Here is a 17,215-nt window from a genome sequence, read left to right as displayed (position 1 = left end):
TCATCTCAGTCGACCTGATTCCTATCTGGCCACTGGACTCAGCTCCAGTGGAGAAAGTGAGGTTGGTGACAGCCCAGCCCCCCCCCAAATCCAATTCGCGTGCTTGTCCTGACATCCCCTTCCTGATGTCGGGGTCTTCTTCGAGATCGAAAGACACACATCTTCATCATCATCATCTCCGACGTCCTAACTTGCAGCCTTAGGGCTCTCTCCATCACCCTAGGGTGACAAACCAGAGACACCCCCCCCCAGCTCCGAAGGAATGGTACAAAATAATGAAATGCGCCCTAAAAGAAAAACAAACGGGGGGGGGGGGCTGTTAGAGTTCTTCCTTTCCCTGCTCCTGAGTGTCCTTCCTACAGCCTTTGGGGACCCCTGCCAAGGAGCTTCTGAGCCCCCTGTTGGAGAAGGCTGAAACAGCCTTCTGCTCAGGTCGGCCTGGCTCCAAGTTTGCATTTCCGAGAGGGGATTGGAGCGCCCAGCGGGGGCGCCGCCGAGGGCCGGGCCCCAGGCCCCGCCGGCCGCGCTCCACCCCCTCAAGCTGGGGCCCTCCCCAGCCCCCGTGGCCCCCCGGCTCCCAGCCCGGAGTGCGCTCCAGCCCCGGCCCCGGCCCCGGCCCTCGGGGGAGGTGATGTCAGCGCGTCGGGGCCGAGGGGGGCGCCCGCGGGGGAGCCCTCCCGGAGTCCGGGGCGGCTCAGGGATAAATAGGAGGCGGCGGGGGCCATGGCTGTGGGCACGGGGCGCCTGAGCCGGAGCGGGAGCCGGGACCCAGGCCCCGGCGCAGCCGAGAGCAGGGAGCGGCGGCGGGCTCCGAGCTGCTCCGGGCTCCGACGGCGGCGGCGGCGGCCCAGGGGCGGCCGGAGCCGGAGAGCAGCGCGGAAGGGGCCGGGGCGCAGCCCGGAGGGGGCCGGGGCGCAGTCGGAGCCGGGGCGCAGCCCGGACGGGGCCGGGGCGCAGTCGGAGCCGGGGCGCAGCCCGGAGGGGGGGGCGCGGGGCGCAGCCCAGATGGGGCCGGGGCGCAGTCGGAGCCGGGGCGCAGCCCGGCCGGCCGCAGGCATGCTGCTGAGCAGCCTGGCGGCGCTGACCCTGGTCCTGCGCCTGGGCCGGGCGGTGCGCGGCGCGCCCTGCGAGCCGGTGCGCATCCCCATGTGCCGGCCCATGCCCTGGAACCTGACCCGCATGCCCAACCACCTGCACCACAGCACCCAGGAGAACGCCGTGCTGGCCATCGAGCAGTACGAGGAGCTGGTGGACGCCAACTGCAGCTCGGTGCTGCGCTTCTTCCTCTGCGCCATGTACGCGCCCATCTGCGCCCTGGAGTTCCTGCACGACCCCATCCGGCCCTGCAAGGCCCTGTGCCAGCGCGCCCGGGACGGCTGCGAGCCCCTCATGCGCCTCTACAACCACAGCTGGCCCGAGAGCCTGGCCTGCGACGACCTGCCCGTCTACGACCGAGGCGTCTGCATCTCCCCCGAGGCCATCGTCACCGACCTGCCCGAAGGTGCGGGGGGGGGGGGGGGGGGGGGCCTGGGCGTGAGGGAGGGACCCGGCGGGGGCAAGTGGAGGCAGGGCTGCTGCGGCCGCCACCCCTCCCCAAACCCCAGAGAGGCTGGCACCAGAAAAGAGCCTGGGCTCCTGGTTTCCCCTGGGGAATATAGGAAAGGGGTCCTGACCCGATCACTCACTAACCTGGTGTGAAATGCATCCTACATGGTCTGAGGGGAGAGACAGACAGACAGACAGACAGACAGACAGACAGACAGAGGAGAGGGACAGAGAGAGAGAGAGAGAGAGAGAGTTGGAGTTGGAGGACCTCCGCTCTCTGTCACATACTTCCTGACCTCAGTCAAGTCACTTCCCCACTCTGAGACTCAGTTTCCTTTCCTGGAATACGAGGAGCCTTGATTAGACGGCCTGGGGGTCACTTATAGCTTCAGAGGAATGATACTGCAAAAGGGCCTCAGTTTCCTCCCCCTGTAAAAATGAAGAACTTAAGCCTACATGCATTCTGAGATCTCTCTAAAGGATAAATAATGCTATGCTGAGAAACCTGGTTCTGACTTTAGACTTGCCTGGAGCTCCACCCTCCAGCTTCCTTAGAACACTGAAAGGAGGCAGCTGCAAGAGGGAGCTGTGCCCTGAGAGCCTGGGAAATACTGGCCCGTCCTCTTTCCTTTTTCTCCTTTTGAATTAGGGCTAGTAAAGAAAGAATAGCAATAGGGAATGGGAAAGAGAAGCCTCTCTCCTAAGGGCCTTGCTTTCCAAGCTTCCTAGAGACTTAGATGCCTTTGGATCCTTTTCTGACACTTCCCTAAAGACTCAGTGGTAAAATGGAAATAATAAGGCCTTTGGTTTCCATATGACAGCATGCCACAAATCTTAATGTGACAGCATCATCTTATTCTGTTTCTAATTCAAAAGAACACAGCTAAGACCTTAAATACTTCCTCCTTGGATCTCATAATGATAATGGCCATGTGGTCTTCACCAGAACAGGCTTGGGGGTTGGGGGCTCCTGGCACCTGATAGCCTTCCCGTAAACCTACAGGGATTTATATTCTATCTGATGTGTGGACAGCCCTGGGGGTTCCTTTCTCAGCTGGTGACAAGAGAAAGGAAGGACAAGGCCATACTTGTGTCTCATCAGAGAAAGTTCCCCTAAAGACTAAAAATGGATGCTGAAGGTCCCTGAGACTTTCCTGTCTCTATACTAAGGACAGTTTCCTCTCATCCCTTATTTGCAGAATGAGTTAAAGGTCCTTCCCTTGCAATCCCTTATTCCACCCTCCACTCCAAATCTGCTCTCTATATATCATGTGTGCATTTAGATATTTCCATGTTATCACCCCATTGGAATGGCAAGCTACTTGGGACCAGGGCCTGGTTTTGCTCTCTTTGTATCCCCAACATTTAGCACAGTCCTCTGTAGACAACCAGCACAGAATAACTGCTGACAGTCTGAATGCGTATGGATCAGCTCATCACACACCTCTTGGAGATCCTATGATCGTGGATTTGTAGGAAAAGGGATCTCAGAGATGATCTAACCCAACCTTTTCATTTGACAGATGAGGAAACAGGCCCAGGGAACTTAAGTGCCTCATCCAAAGTTCCACAGATAGCAGGTGTCAGAAGACCTCTGACTCTGCAGCCAGTACTCTTTCCATTTTTGCAAGCAAGTTAAAGCTGAACTAATGTCTGCCAAGCAAAGACCACTAAAGGTTCTACTTGGATGACTTGAAATATTTTTTAAAATCTCTAGATGATTTTATAGTGGCAGATGGCTTATCTATTGCCTGGCATACATAGGTACTTAATAATTGCTCGTTTATTTCTCAGTTGATTTGACTGGTTTTTTCATGAAGAGAGACACACATCAGGGAATTTAGACATTTTCTGGTTCACTTGATCATTATTAAGTAGCTGAAAATTAAAATGTTGGTAGAGCCATCTGAGAGCCCGTTGTATTCTGAAACTCTGGAACTGGGTGTGGGGCAGAGGGAGGAGTGAAGTGTCCAGTCTAGCTGCTTCCATTCCCTATTACTTGAAACAAAGTCATTTCCCTTTCCTTTGCATTGTGTCTGTGGAGATGATTTGGGACTAGAGCCCTGGGAAAGGTAGAAAGAGTGTAAATTTGGGGTAACTGGTGGCAAGATATGGTGTGAGAGGAGGGCTCTAAGGAATCTAAGAAGTCTAGGGGATTAAAACCCAAGAGAAAATAAGCCATGGGGCAGCTAGGTGGCACAGTAGATAGAGCACCCACCGGCCCTGGAGTCAGGAGGACCTGAGTTCAAATGTGACCTCAGACACTTAATAACTACCTAGCTGTGTTGCCTTCAGCAAGTCACTTAACCTCAGTGCTTAGCAAAAACCTAAAAAAAGAAAAAGAAAAAAGAAAATAAGCCAGACTGCTCTTTCCAGTTCATTCTGCCCAGGAAGAATCCAAAAGTGGTTTGGTCTTTCAATAGAGAATTGGGTTTAAACAGAGCATATGGCTTGTGTCCTTTTCTAGATGCAAAGTGGATTGACATGACCCCTGACATGATGGTCCAAGAGAGACCTCTTGATACTGACTGCAAGCGTCTAAGTCCTGGTAAGTTCTTTTTTGTTCAGTTTTCTGCTCATCCTCTCCAGACTAAAGGCACAGCAGCTTTCAAATTCACCTCTCGCTTTTCTTTTCTCAAGACCGGTGCAAATGTAAAAAGGTGAAGCCCACCCTCGCGACGTACATGAGCAAGAACTATAGCTATGGTGAGTCATGGGGCTGGGTGAAGATGGAGCTGACCGCTTCTGAGACTTGGACTATAGCAAAGCCTTGGTCGGGAAACTTGTAGCCATGAAAGTCTTGTCAACTGAGGAAAGGAGGGGGCAGTGCATGGGTTATAAGTTGAATTTAGTTCAAGAATCAAGCTGGTATGTGTCATGTCATCTATTTTGGGGGGGATGTAATTCAACCCCAATCTGCTGAGCATCAGGGTTTAGCATTCTAACACAATCAGTTATCTTCTTATGGCTTCTTTCTTTCCTTTGAGGATGGTCCCAGCTCTGGCTTGGGTCATTAGACTTCTTTCCCCCCAAAAAAAATGTTTCCATGTAGAAGCTATATAGTTTTCTTTCTCAAAGATGCATTATCCCTATTTGGAATCTGTATGTCTTATAGCTTTTTTTAGGGTGGTTTTTTTTTGCAAGGCAATGGAGTTAAGTGGCTTGCCCAAGGCCACACAGCTAGGGAATTATTAAGTGTCTGAGGCTGGATTTGAACTCAGGGACTCCTGACTCCAGGGCCTGTGCTCTATCCACTGTGCCACCTAGCCACCCATGTCTTATAGCTTTAAAAAAAGAAGAAGAAACTTGTTAACCTGTATAGCTGGAACACTTTTAAATTCCATTTAAAAGAAATAGATTTTTCCTTAGAGATATTTGTATAGGACTTTTCTGTTGGCAAATGGCCTTTCCCCCCAAATTTCTCAATCAATGCAAAGAAAAGTCCTGTGAGTAAGGTTGGGTAGGCAGCTTAACCTTTTTAAAGAGGTCCGGCTAGGTGACTGGTCTGACTTGATGTCAGATATCACTTCCTACCTGCTTTCTACCCCTCCAGGGGCTCTAGTACAGGTTATCAAAATATTGTTAGAATGTAATAATAACAATAGGAAGTGCAGAGGCGTATAGCTAATGTTATACTACATATATTGTAAATGCATTCTATTTGATATCTGTATGTGTTTATAAAGATATGTCTAGATGTGTGAGGACAACTAGGTGGAGCAGTGGTTAGAGTGCTGGGACTGGAGTTGGGGAGGACTCATTGCCCTGAGTTCAAATCTAACTTCAGACACTCCCTAGTTATATGACTGTGGGCAAGTCGGTTAACCCTGTTTGCCTTAGTTTCCTCACCTGGAAAATGAGCAGTAGGAGGAAATGGCAAACTACTTCAATATCTTTGCCAAGAGATCCTCAAATGGGCTCATAGAAAGTCAGACACAACTAACATGGCTGAACAACAAAAAATGTGTATGTTGTGTGTGTGTGTGTGTGTGTGTGTGTGTGAGAGAGAGAGAGAGAGAGAGAGAGAGAGAGAGAGAGAGAGAGTGTGTGTGTGTGTGTGTGTGTGTGTGTGAGAGAGAGAGAGAGAGAGAGAGAGAGAGTGTGTGTGTGTGTGTGTGTGTGTGTGTGTGTGTGAGAGAGAGAGAGAGAGAGAGAGAGAGAGAGAGAGAGAGAGAGAGACAGAGACAGAGAGAGAGAGAGAGTTGGTTACTGGCACTATTGTGATCCCCATTTAACCAGTGAGAAGACTTACATATGGGGCAGCTAGGTGGCAACAGTGGATAGAGCACCAGCCCTGGAGACAGGAGGACCTGAGTTCAGTTCTGGTCTCAGACACTTAATAATGACCTAGCTGTGTGGCCTTGGGCAGGCCCCTCAACCCCATTGCCTTGCAAAAACCTAAAAAATAAAAATAAAAAAAAGAGAAAACTTACATATGAAGTGACTTGCCTAGCTACTAATTATCTGAGTCAGAAATTTGAACTCAGGTCTTTCAGGTCAACCTTTTTCTGAAGACTGAATAAATAACATAGTTTGGATATAACTACATATCTACATATAGAAACAAGCACTTTCCAAATACATATCAATAAGATTGTGCTAACAAACATAAACATTTTTAAAGCTATTACCAAATTCAGCATTACTGTGTATTTTCTCAATCAAAGGGATTCTAAGAGTAAAACCACTGTCATATGGGACCCCAGTAGTTTGAGGAAACTTGTGCTATCTCTAACTAGGAAAGTTTGTTAGTCCTAATCACTCAATTATCATGCTACCACCATTATTTGAACATAAAGTAAAATGTTCACATCTCTACCTACAAAGAGTAGGTAACGTGCTTTTTGAAAGCTGTTGCTTATTTTTCTACATTTTCCTTGTGTTTCTTAAACTGCACATGTTCTCCAGGAAATATGGCGGGTACAATTTTTTGCTCCTTTGAACAGTGAGAGAAGGGCTTCGTCAAGGATGATCACCATTCATTAAGAAAGATGAAAGGAAGCCTTTGGAAGTTCCTTCCCCCCAACCTTTCAGCCCACCCACCCTAAAGCCTTCCATCTACTTCACAAGAGGCTTGTCGCTATATATTTGTTCACACATTGTCTCCCCAGTAGGAACTGAAAAACCTAAAGGACAGGGGCCTGGTTTTTGCCTTTCTTTAGGACATAGCAGAGTACTTGATATATATTTAAAATTACAACAATAATTAATATTATTTATTATTAATAATTTTTATCACTTTATTGATAATTTAATTAGTTGATAATTTGATGGTCTTTATATTATTATAATGATTGATAATATAACATAGGATAAAATATGTTTAAATGTTTCTTGACTTGCCTTCAAGGCCCTTATTCACATTATAGACCTTTGAGATAAGTGGTTTAAGGGTTGTTATTCTGTTTTACAGAGGAGGAAACTGGACTTCAGGGAACTGAGATATCTTGCCCAAGATTATAGGGCCAGCAAGTACTGATGGTATTTGAATTAAGCCTCTTGTACCACACCCCTCCTTTGTCTCTTTCCAACTGAAATGGTATTCCTATAAAGGAAACTTAAACAGCCTGCTGAATAGTGTTCTTTACTCATTTTTCATGCGTGTTTCACTCTTTATGACCCATTGGGGGGGGGTTGTTTTGTTTTGGGGGGGTGGGGTTGACAAAGATACTGGAATGGTATGTCATTTCCTTCTCCAGTTTATTTTACAGAGAAGGAAAAGGTCTTGCAACTGTCTGAGGCTGGATTTAAATTCAGCTCTTTCTGACTCCAGGCCTGGATTTATATCTTCTGTGCCACCTAGCTGTCCCCTGTTAGATATAAAAAGAGTCTATTAAAGGACCCAAGACCAGGTGTCTCAGTCATCAGTTGAATATCTTCAGTCATTCCCCTTCCTTCTGCACTTTTCCCCCCAACAACCCATCTCCTTTCTTTGACTCATTAACAGCATCTCTTTGAGGTCTTGGCTGTTTTTCAGTTTTTTTGATTCTCAATGCCTTCTCTTCTCATTACTAAAAATGAATTGTTTGGGTCTCAACCATCTCTGAGTTTGTGATTGATCCTTCAACATCCAGAGACCTACTTCTGCCCAAGGTCACAGCTTTGTAACACAACAGAGGAATCTATGCTCCCCCAAGCCCAAATTCCTTTGTCTTCATCTTTGGTATCATCCTTGTTCCAGGTGTCCTAAGCATCAGTTGGGCACCATCTCCTCCTTCCTGCTTCCTTTCCCTCCAACAATCTATCTCCTTTTTTGACTCATCAGCAGCATTTCTTTGAGGTCTTGACTATCTGAGTGGGATAAGCTGTCATCCTTATGGGCAATAGGTTCTAGGGAAAAACCTACTGTAGTGGTTTATAATCACGGACTCTTCCTTTCCCAACTTCTCTCTACCCCTCAACCCTCCACAGAAATTGATTTGAGAAAAGCACACTAAGAGTTGAGACTTGGGTTCTGGTCTCCCAAACTTAACCCCCAGTTGTGTTCTTTTAGATAAATTATTTGGTTAGCTCAACCAGTTTCCTCATCAGTTGAGTAGAGACAAAAGGTCATTTGTCTAAGATGCATTCCACTGAAGGGTCTTGGTTTAGTCACATGTATTACAGTAGGGGCAACAAGCTTCCAGGGGACAGTAGCAATCCATGGAGGATGCTACTGACAGCACAGGCAAATATCTTGTTTCATCTTGCAAAGGTCTTGACCATAACCGAGTTGTGGTGATTGAGAGAGTGACTCCTAGGTGGTGAGGCTGAGAGACTGGAGGCATGATGATGCCCTCTACAGGAATAAGGACGGTAGGGAGGAAAGAGAGTTTAGGGGAAAGGATCATGAGACCTGTTTTGGACCTGCTTAGCTTAAGATGTCTCCTGGACATCCATTGAAGGATATCTGAAAGACACTTGGAGATGTGAGCTGAGTGTGTAGGTTGGCAGCAGAGAGCTTAGGAAAGGATAGGTAGATTGAAGACTCATCAGCAAAGAGATGGGAATCAAATGCATAAGGATTGCAGCACTGCTCATGATGTCTTTTGAATTTCAGTGATTCATGCAAAAATCAAAGCTGTGCAAAGGAGTGGCTGCCATGAAGTCACCACTGTGGTGGATGTAAAGGAAATATTCAAGTCCTTATCACCCATTCCCCGGACTCAGGTGCCTCTTGTGACTAACTCTTCCTGCCAGTGTCCACATATCCTGCCCCACCAAGACGTTCTCATCATGTGCTATGAATGGCGTTCCAGGTAGGCATAGGCAGGAATGCAGATCAAGGAGAATATAGATACTGAAATTTTAACCTTGCATTTTTAAATTTTTTAAAAAGGGTTAATGTGTGTTTAGGCATGTGGGTTTTTTCGATTTCAGTTTTTGTTGCAACTTACCATCATGTACAGTATATAGTTGACACTTAATAAATGCTTATCAGTTGACTGATCATATAGTGGAAAGCTTTGAGTAATCATTGAGTGATGCAATTTAATTATAATTAATATAACTTAATTCATTATAATACATTCAAAAACAATAAAAATCTTACTCAGTTGCCTTAGCTAGTACTTCCTCCAAGAAGCCTTCTCTGATTTGCTTTATCCCACATGAATGCCTTCCTTGTTCTGTATCGATCAATTAATAACCTTAGCCATACTGTGGGTTAGCTCTAGGAATTCAAAGACAAAAATAATGAAACCACTCCTATGCCCAGGGAGCTTGTGTCTTGTTAGAGGAGACAACATGGACATAGATCAGTACCCATAAAAGAGAAGATACAAGGGGAAATGAATAGCAGGTCCCAGGATTCCAGACCCTCAAATATGGGAAAGTGGGAAGGGCTTGGTTGGAATGACTAGTCAAGAAAACCTGAGTTTGAACCTGGTCAAGTGACCCTAGCTCTTTCAGCCTCAGTTTCCTCATAAGAGGAAAGCACACCTACCTCACAAGGCTGCTATTGAGTATGGGATAAGCTGGAAAGCATCTTGCGTATTTAAAGTATTGCAGGAATCGAGTCCACAGTCGGTGTAGCTTTACAAATACATTCATGATACTTTTTTTAATCCACCATTTTTTTTTCAGAATGATGCTTCTTGAGAATTGTCTGGTAGAAAAATGGAGAGACCAACTGGGGAAAAGGTTTATTGTAAGTATTACCAGAATCTTTTGTCAGTGAGAAGGGGAGTGGGGGAAGGGAGGAGATAGGAGAATCTGGGTGTATACTGGGGGCTTGTGAATTGTTTTTTGAGTGTAATATATGTATTGGGTGTATAAGGGGTCTAAATGGGGAGGTCTATGGAGATATGAGGGGTGTATGTGGGTTTGGAGGGAGGTGGTATCTTATAGAGTTGATATTTTATAGACTCCATGACTCTTGTACTTCCCGAATTACCCACTTGTGACAGGAGCCTACTTTGGAGAGATAGTGTGATTTAAGGGACAGAGAACAGATTGAAATCTCTAGTCTGACATGAAGCAGCTATGTCCCTACTATCCCACATACTGCCTAGAGTACTGTAGGGATGAGGACTGCCAGTGCAGGTCAGCATCTTCTCTGAAACTCATCTTCTCCAGGACTTCACTCAGTCATTCTTATTGGGTAGCATGGCCAGCACATATCAGAGACAGGCAGACTCTAGAGCTGAATCTGTAGGAAGAGGAAAGAGGGGCCCAAGAGGCTCTCCCAGGTCATTCTGTGACTTCTTTGGTTGATCTGAATCAACTGGCAGCTAACTGGAATTTTCTGAGCTAGTCTCCCTCTTTCGTTTTAAAAAGACATTGACAAGGGGTGGCTAGGTGGCGTAATGGATAGAGCACAGGCCCTGGAGTCAGGAGTACCTGGGTTCAAATCCAGTCTCAGACACTTGATAATTACCTAGCTGTGTGGCCTTGGGCAAGCCACTTAACCCCATTTACCTTGCAAAAACCTAGAAAAAAAAACATTGACTTGTTTCAACATATTTTTATTAAATAGCAACCACATACATAACAGTGGATGAACTGATAGAGCTGTCCAGCACCTCCAAGGGCAAATATGGGTGCCTGGATGGGTGAAATTGCCACAGACAGAAAATCTCCAAGGATGCCAAGGGATGTCCATAACATACCAACTCTCTTTTGTGGCATGGACTGTTCTGGCAAACTAGTGAAGCTTATCTCAGTCCTTTTCAGATGAGGAATTTTTACATTCGTGTTTCAAAGAAAAGCTGTTTCAGTCAGAAATTGATAAAATAAATGTCAAGTTTTCAAATTCCTGATTTCCCTGATATTTTCCCATGGATATCTTAGGGATGTGTGGAATTCAGATATCTAGTGAGGTTTCCTAAGGAACAATCTTTAGCATAGTCTAAGAGATGGCAGTGCCCCCATTTTCCCAAAGGTCAGACTCTGAGAAATCTTGACCTTTCGGATCATAAGTTGTGAAACTGTAAATAAGTGAAAAGGAACTATGAGCAGCAAACAAACGTGGGGGTAGAGGCCATGTTCTTGACTTTGTGGAAAAGAGAGTCACCCTCTGACTAGTAAATAACCTTCATGCTTATGTTTCCAAACTTTCTCTCCAGCAATGGGAAGAGAGGCTACAAGAGCAGCTTCGAACAACAACGCAGAAACGAACTGCTGGGCGGACCAGCCGCAGTGGCCCTCCCAAGCCCAAGGGAAAACCCGTAGCACCCCGTCCTGCGGGACCTCAAAAGAGCATCAAAGCCAGGAGTGCCCCAAAGCGACCAAAACCCCAGAGGGTGTGAGCTGACAAGTTTCCCCAATCAAAGACTTTCAGCTATGATGGGGTCCCAAGTCTCCTTTGGGTGTATACCCAAGACCATACAACCCCCATCCTCCAAACGTGGCATGGCCTCAGTCCTCTGCAGATTGTGTTTCCTAGCACTTTACTATCCAAGGTTTGCTTTCTTATGCTTAGCCACTGCAAGCCATAGCTCCAGGGTGGCACCTACATTGGTGTTTGAAGAGGATTTGGGCAGAAGGGCAAAGCTTCTCATTGCCAAAGCAGCCACATCAATATTCTGTCAGTTACTGTGTGATAGCTGAGAATAGAGCAGAAGGGCATTCCCATCGTGTATAGTGGAAGGACATTCCAGTCCCTGGTGATGGCTCCATAGGTTGATGGTAAAAAAAAATGCCTCATATGCATTTAAAGCTGTAAAGTCTATAAAATGTATCTTACTTCATCTGGCTTCTACAGTTAGGATTTTAACTGTAGTCTATAAACATGACTGATGAATATTTGTTTGCAAAAGAAGAAAGAGGAAGGAATGATACAATATTTCAAAGAACTCTATGAGATGAGGTGGGTTATTCCTGTTTTCCATGTGTAATGAAATTGGTCCACAATTGTAAGAATCAGGGCATTTCAGATCTGGAAAGAAGGTCACCCACCAGCTCATCCAACCTCTATGCAAAAGTCCCACCATAACATTCCCAAAGGGTGTCATCCAGCTTGAAGACCTCCAATAAGATGTGACTCTCCCATCTCTTGAGGCAGCCCAGACTGTGATGGGAGTCACTAATCAAAGTAAGATGTGGTGATTTAGTAGGGGATAACCAATCTGGCTTTTGAAATTAATTTGGCCAAAAATTCTGACTAGTGACTCATCTTAAGGTTATCTGCAAGGATGTCCTCAATCAAAATTGTTTTCTGCCTCTGAGGTCCAGGGTCATGGAGCTGTGCAGGGGTAGGGGGGACTCATGGAAATAAATTAATGTTTATTAAGCACAAAATATGTGTGGTGTGGTATGGTGACTGGAGAGTTCATCTCAGAGTCTAGAAGACCTAGGTTCAGATGTCACCTTTGATGCGTATTGGTTGTGTGACCCTAGATGCGACCCTAGAAAGACTCAAACTTTTAATGTTCTAGAAAGCTCTCTATGATTCTATGTTTGAGAAATGTTGATCCGCATTAATAGAGGGAATTCTTACCTGTATGAAATTAAAGATCTGGTCCAGAAAAAAAACAGCACCCATCTGAGTAGTAGGCACTGGAGATACCAAGAGGGAAATGAAATCATTCCTGCCCTCAATGAGTTTCCATTCTGCTATAAACAAGCATTTCCTGAATGCCTACAGTGGATAAGATTCTTGTTCCTCTGACATTCTTTCATGAGTCATAAGAGCTAAGCAAACTCCAAGGGGTTGGGTCCAGCTCCATCCCCACTCTGAGGATCTCAGTAGACTAAATTTGGCTGCAAGGCACCTGAAAGAGGTTCTTCTTATATACCGGGAATTTGTGATTGGAAAACTGAGCTGTGAAACAGCCTCACTGCAATGACAGGATCCTTGCAACTTGAAAAGTTCACAGTGGCCCTAGATGCTGCATGTGGCTGTCCCATACAAAGCTGGCAGGAAGTATGCCAATTCTGAATCTCCACCTCCCCCCAGTGGAGAACAAAGAACCTTGATATCACTTCACAGGATAATTTTTAAAAAAATAAGTTTGTGATAGTATCTAAAGTGGGATTCAAACCCATATCAACACCCTGTGGTGGACATAGACTTTCAGGGAAAGTGCTCCAAAAGAGATAAACCTTCCCTATGATCCTGATATACTTAACGGAAAGTTGAGTGCTTCAGTAGGCTGATGAGGAGGCCACTAACCAGAGTTGGATGGTGTTTATCTTTTTTGGATAGAATCTCTGAACTGCAAGAAAGCTCAGTGGCAATCTCATCCATCCCAGAGTTGAAAAAGAAGCTCCATTCAACCATACTCAACAAACAAGGCAAGAAGGCTGCCATCCCGTCTCTACCAGTTATTCCATTGGCATAGCTCCCAATAAGGAAGTAGTTAGTTGCCTTCTCCCAGAGTAGATTGTCTGCTCTGCTCTCATGGAGAATCTCAGTTGCCTGAGAAGTTAAGGGATGCCATGGGTCGGCTCACTAACTGCTCTCCACCTGCCGTCTTGCTGCTGCCCCAGAATTACATGACCAATGGATCTTAGAGTTGAGCCAATCTTGCCTGCTCTAAGACCAGTTTTTTCCCTATTATACCTAGCTGCCTCCCTGGGTGACATAACAGAAGTTAGAGAATTGCTTAAATATTTCATTCCTTTTATTTCTAGAATGACGAATTACTACTAAAGGGATTTAATATTTTGAATAAAGGGAGAAAGATGGGATTAGAAGCACTTGGAACTCTGCTATTCTCACACACACACACACACACACACACACACACACACACACACACACACACACACACACTCTTTATATCAGTGGCATATCCCTCTTAGAGCTGTCTTTTCCCCACTCCTGACTGAAGAAGCAAGGAAGCACCTTCCTCAAGAGTCAGTTTGATGTAACAAGTACAGCATTGGAGTTAAGGACAATTGAGTCCTACTCCTGGCTACTTTCATGGTCAGAAACAAGAGATGTTCACCTCCTAACATGGGCTTCAATTTCCCCACCTAAAAACTGAGCACACTGTTACCAGTTGATCCCCAAGATGCCTTCCAGTTCTCCATTCTTCTCATTCTCTGAGCATCCCTATTCTCTCTTCCTGTTTCAACTTTCTGGAAGGTCCCTTTTCATCATTGTTGGTGGACTAAAGACACAAATGAGCTAAGAACAATTCCTTTCCCCAAAGTCCTCCATCTTATTCTCTTAGGGACAAGAGAAGAACGTGCCCTCTCCGTAGTGTTCCCAAACACTGAAAGCAAGTCATTCCAAGTATGTTGCTTCATACTGAACTGGCTTTAAAGCCTACCAGCTATTCTTATTACCTTCTCTCCAGCCTCCATTCCCTTGCAAAGATTGTCTCCCTACCCCTGATCTTACCCCAATCTTGGAGAATCTCTAATGTTCTTTGCACATTCAGTGTGCCCTCGTTTAGGAAGTTCACCCCGATCCCTCCGATTGGGCATGCTTTCCCTTCTCCCCCCACCAATTACTTTAATTAAATGTGGTTACTTATCTATGTATAGGTGGTTTTGCCATTCTGATATAAGTTCCTGGAGTTTCTGGGCTAATGGGGGTTTCCCCCTCTCTCTCCCTAGTCCATTGCCCATTGCCCAACTCTTAGTGATGGTGTTTGTCCTCTGTTCTCAAAAAAGATCCTGATATCGGAGAGGTGAAGCCATGACATGTCCATAAATGGATTTGAGTGAGGTGGGGCTGTGCTAAGTCACAAATCTCATTTTCTCCTCCAGAGCCATCTGGATCCAGTGACTAGAAACAAATCAGGACAACTGAAGATGGCCCTGGATGTGTGGGATTGAGGCTTAAGTTGACTTGCCCAGAGTCACACAATAATTGTTAAGTGTCTGAGGCCAGATCTGAGGGCCCCTGCTCTATCCACTGTGCCGCCTAGCTGACTCTCAGTATTTAATAAATGTCTGTTGAATTGAGTGTTCCTGGGAACATTTTTCTGTTTCAATATATCAAGGAAAATAAAATTGCAAGAGAAAATTAGACAGGTTCTTGGTTGGGTGGGAATTCTGTACAGAGAAAAGAAGTCTCTGGACGGATGTCTCTACAAGAGTTCAGACCTCTGTGTGGCCAGTAAGTGTGCTATTTGGGACAGAAGCAAATGACTGGTCACAGGATACAATTTTAACACTGTAAGAGACCTTGAAGGTCCTTGAGCCCAATTCATCCATTTAATAAAAGAGGAACCTGGAGACCAGAGGTGATTTATCCAGTCACCCAGTTGCAAAAGCTCATAACTAAACCTCCTTAAAAATGGCATCGACATCCAAATTAAAACCACAGTGTCTGAATGCGGGTTAAAGCAGATTATCCTCACTTTTTAAAACTCATTCTTTGTTTTTTCTTTCTTTCTCATGGATTTTCTCTTCTTTAGTTCTGATTCTTCTTTCTTCACATGACTAATATGGAAATGTTAAAAAGGATTGTACATATATAACCTTTATTACTTGCTGTCATGGGAAGGGGAAGGGAAGGGAGGATAGGAAAAAATGTAAAACTCGAAAGCTTACAAAAAGAGGAATGTTGAAAACTATCTCTGCATGTAATTGGAAAAAATTAAAATAAAATAGCATTAAAAAATAAACTAAACCTCCTTAGTGGAAAGCCAAGACAGACCTTATTTATTGGATTTCACTGAGGAGGCAGAGCAGCCTGGCTCAGGAGACAGGGAGCCCTGGCTTCAGATGTCACATCAGATACTTCCTAGAGCTGTGACCATGGACAATTAAATTATGTGACCTCTGGGACAGTTAGGTGGGACAGTGGATAGAGCACCAGCCCTGGAGTCAGAAGGACCTGAGTTCAAATCCAGCCTCAGACACTTAATAATTACCTAGCTCTGTGACCTTGGGCAAGTCACTTAACCCCAATGACTAGCAAAAAAACAAAAATTAAAAAATCATGTGACCTCTCCAAGCCTTAGTTTTCCCATATGCAAAACTTATTTCCCTGGCTCTATTTGTTAGGGACAAATGTGAGAAAGTTCCAGGAAATGCTCTGTGAGTATTATTTCAAGTTTTCTAACAGTCACCAAGTTTTTATTAATAGTCTCCTATGCATCAAGTGCTGAGGATACAAGGGAACAGTTCCAGTCTGTCATAGAGCTTACACAGTATTGGGGAAAACAGTGGATATACATATTAGCAGAAAAAATACCTACAAATAACATGGTGAACTACTTTAAATAAGCAAAAGTTTCCTATTTCCACTTTTTATCAATAAATCTCCTTTGATAAAGTCCAAAATACATGCTAGGAAAGGGAAAAAAAGAGAAAGGAGAAGAAAAATATGCAATAAATAGACATAAAAGGTAATCTGGGTAAAGTGCTGCTCCAAGTTTACATTTTGTTATAATAAACAAATTCAGCAAAGATTTGTGAATGCAGTCACAGGCTGGGTACTTGAATACACAGATTAAAATGACCCAGTCCTTGTTCTCAAGGAGTTTCCATCTTATTAGCCCCAACCTATTCCACCATTTTATTTAGTACCATGGACAGATGAATCAGCTTGGAGACCTCTGACCTTCCACACATCATGGACCTTCAGGTGGGTACTTGAAGACCCTGAGAACATTACGTTTGTACTAGGGACTCAACCTAGCACTCCCATGAGCTCATTCTAGGAGTCTTTTCTATTTAATGGAGGGGTTTCTAAAAGCAGCTTCCATTGTACCTGAGATGGTCTTGCCTTCTTTGACCCAGATCATTTTCTTTTTTTTGGATATTTTTCAAGTATGAAAATAATAAGGCAAGACCAGATTTAATGACAAATTGTATTTATGAGTTGAGAGTGAGGAAAGCATGATGACTCTAGGGTTGAGAATATAGAAACTAGTAAAATGGTAGGTCAGCAAAAGGAGGGGGAAGTTTGGGAAAAGGGATGATTTGGGGGGAAAGAACATGTTCCACTTTGGTCATGTTAAATTTGAGATCCCTACATGACATCAGGTTAAAAAGATCTGACATTGGGGCAGCTAGGTGGCGCAGCAGATAAAGCACCGACCCTGGAGTCAGGAGTACCTGGGTTCAAATCCGGTCTCAGACACTTAATAATTACCTAGCTGTGTGGCCTTGGGCAAGCCACTTAACCCCATTTCCTTGTAAAAAAAAATCTAAAAAGATCTGACATACTGCTAGTGATGTAGAAATGGTACTCAAAAAAGATATCAATGGCAGGGGTTTTATATATATACATATATATATATATATATACATATATATATATATATATATATATATATATATATAT

The 17,215-nt window shown here is 44.7% G+C and overlaps 1 protein-coding gene across 1 annotated transcript; it reads left to right on the top strand.

The window, feature by feature from the left end:
• The first annotated feature begins 1,056 nt into the window (after positions 1–1,056).
• On the top strand, positions 1,057–14,935 carry SFRP4 (secreted frizzled related protein 4). Its single transcript, XM_074199196.1, has 6 exons — positions 1,057–1,501; positions 4,013–4,093; positions 4,186–4,251; positions 8,585–8,783; positions 9,610–9,673; positions 11,091–14,935. Exons 1-6 carry the CDS (start codon positions 1,057–1,059, stop codon positions 11,271–11,273), a joined length of 1,038 nt encoding a protein of 345 aa, XP_074055297.1. The 3' UTR covers positions 11,274–14,935.
• Positions 14,936–17,215: the final 2,280 nt, after the last annotated feature.

Source organism: Macrotis lagotis, chromosome 8 (assembly GCF_037893015.1).
Source record: "Macrotis lagotis isolate mMagLag1 chromosome 8, bilby.v1.9.chrom.fasta, whole genome shotgun sequence".
Taxonomy (NCBI): Eukaryota; Metazoa; Chordata; class Mammalia; order Peramelemorphia; family Peramelidae; genus Macrotis; species Macrotis lagotis.
This window is presented reverse-complemented; position numbering and strand designations above follow the sequence as displayed.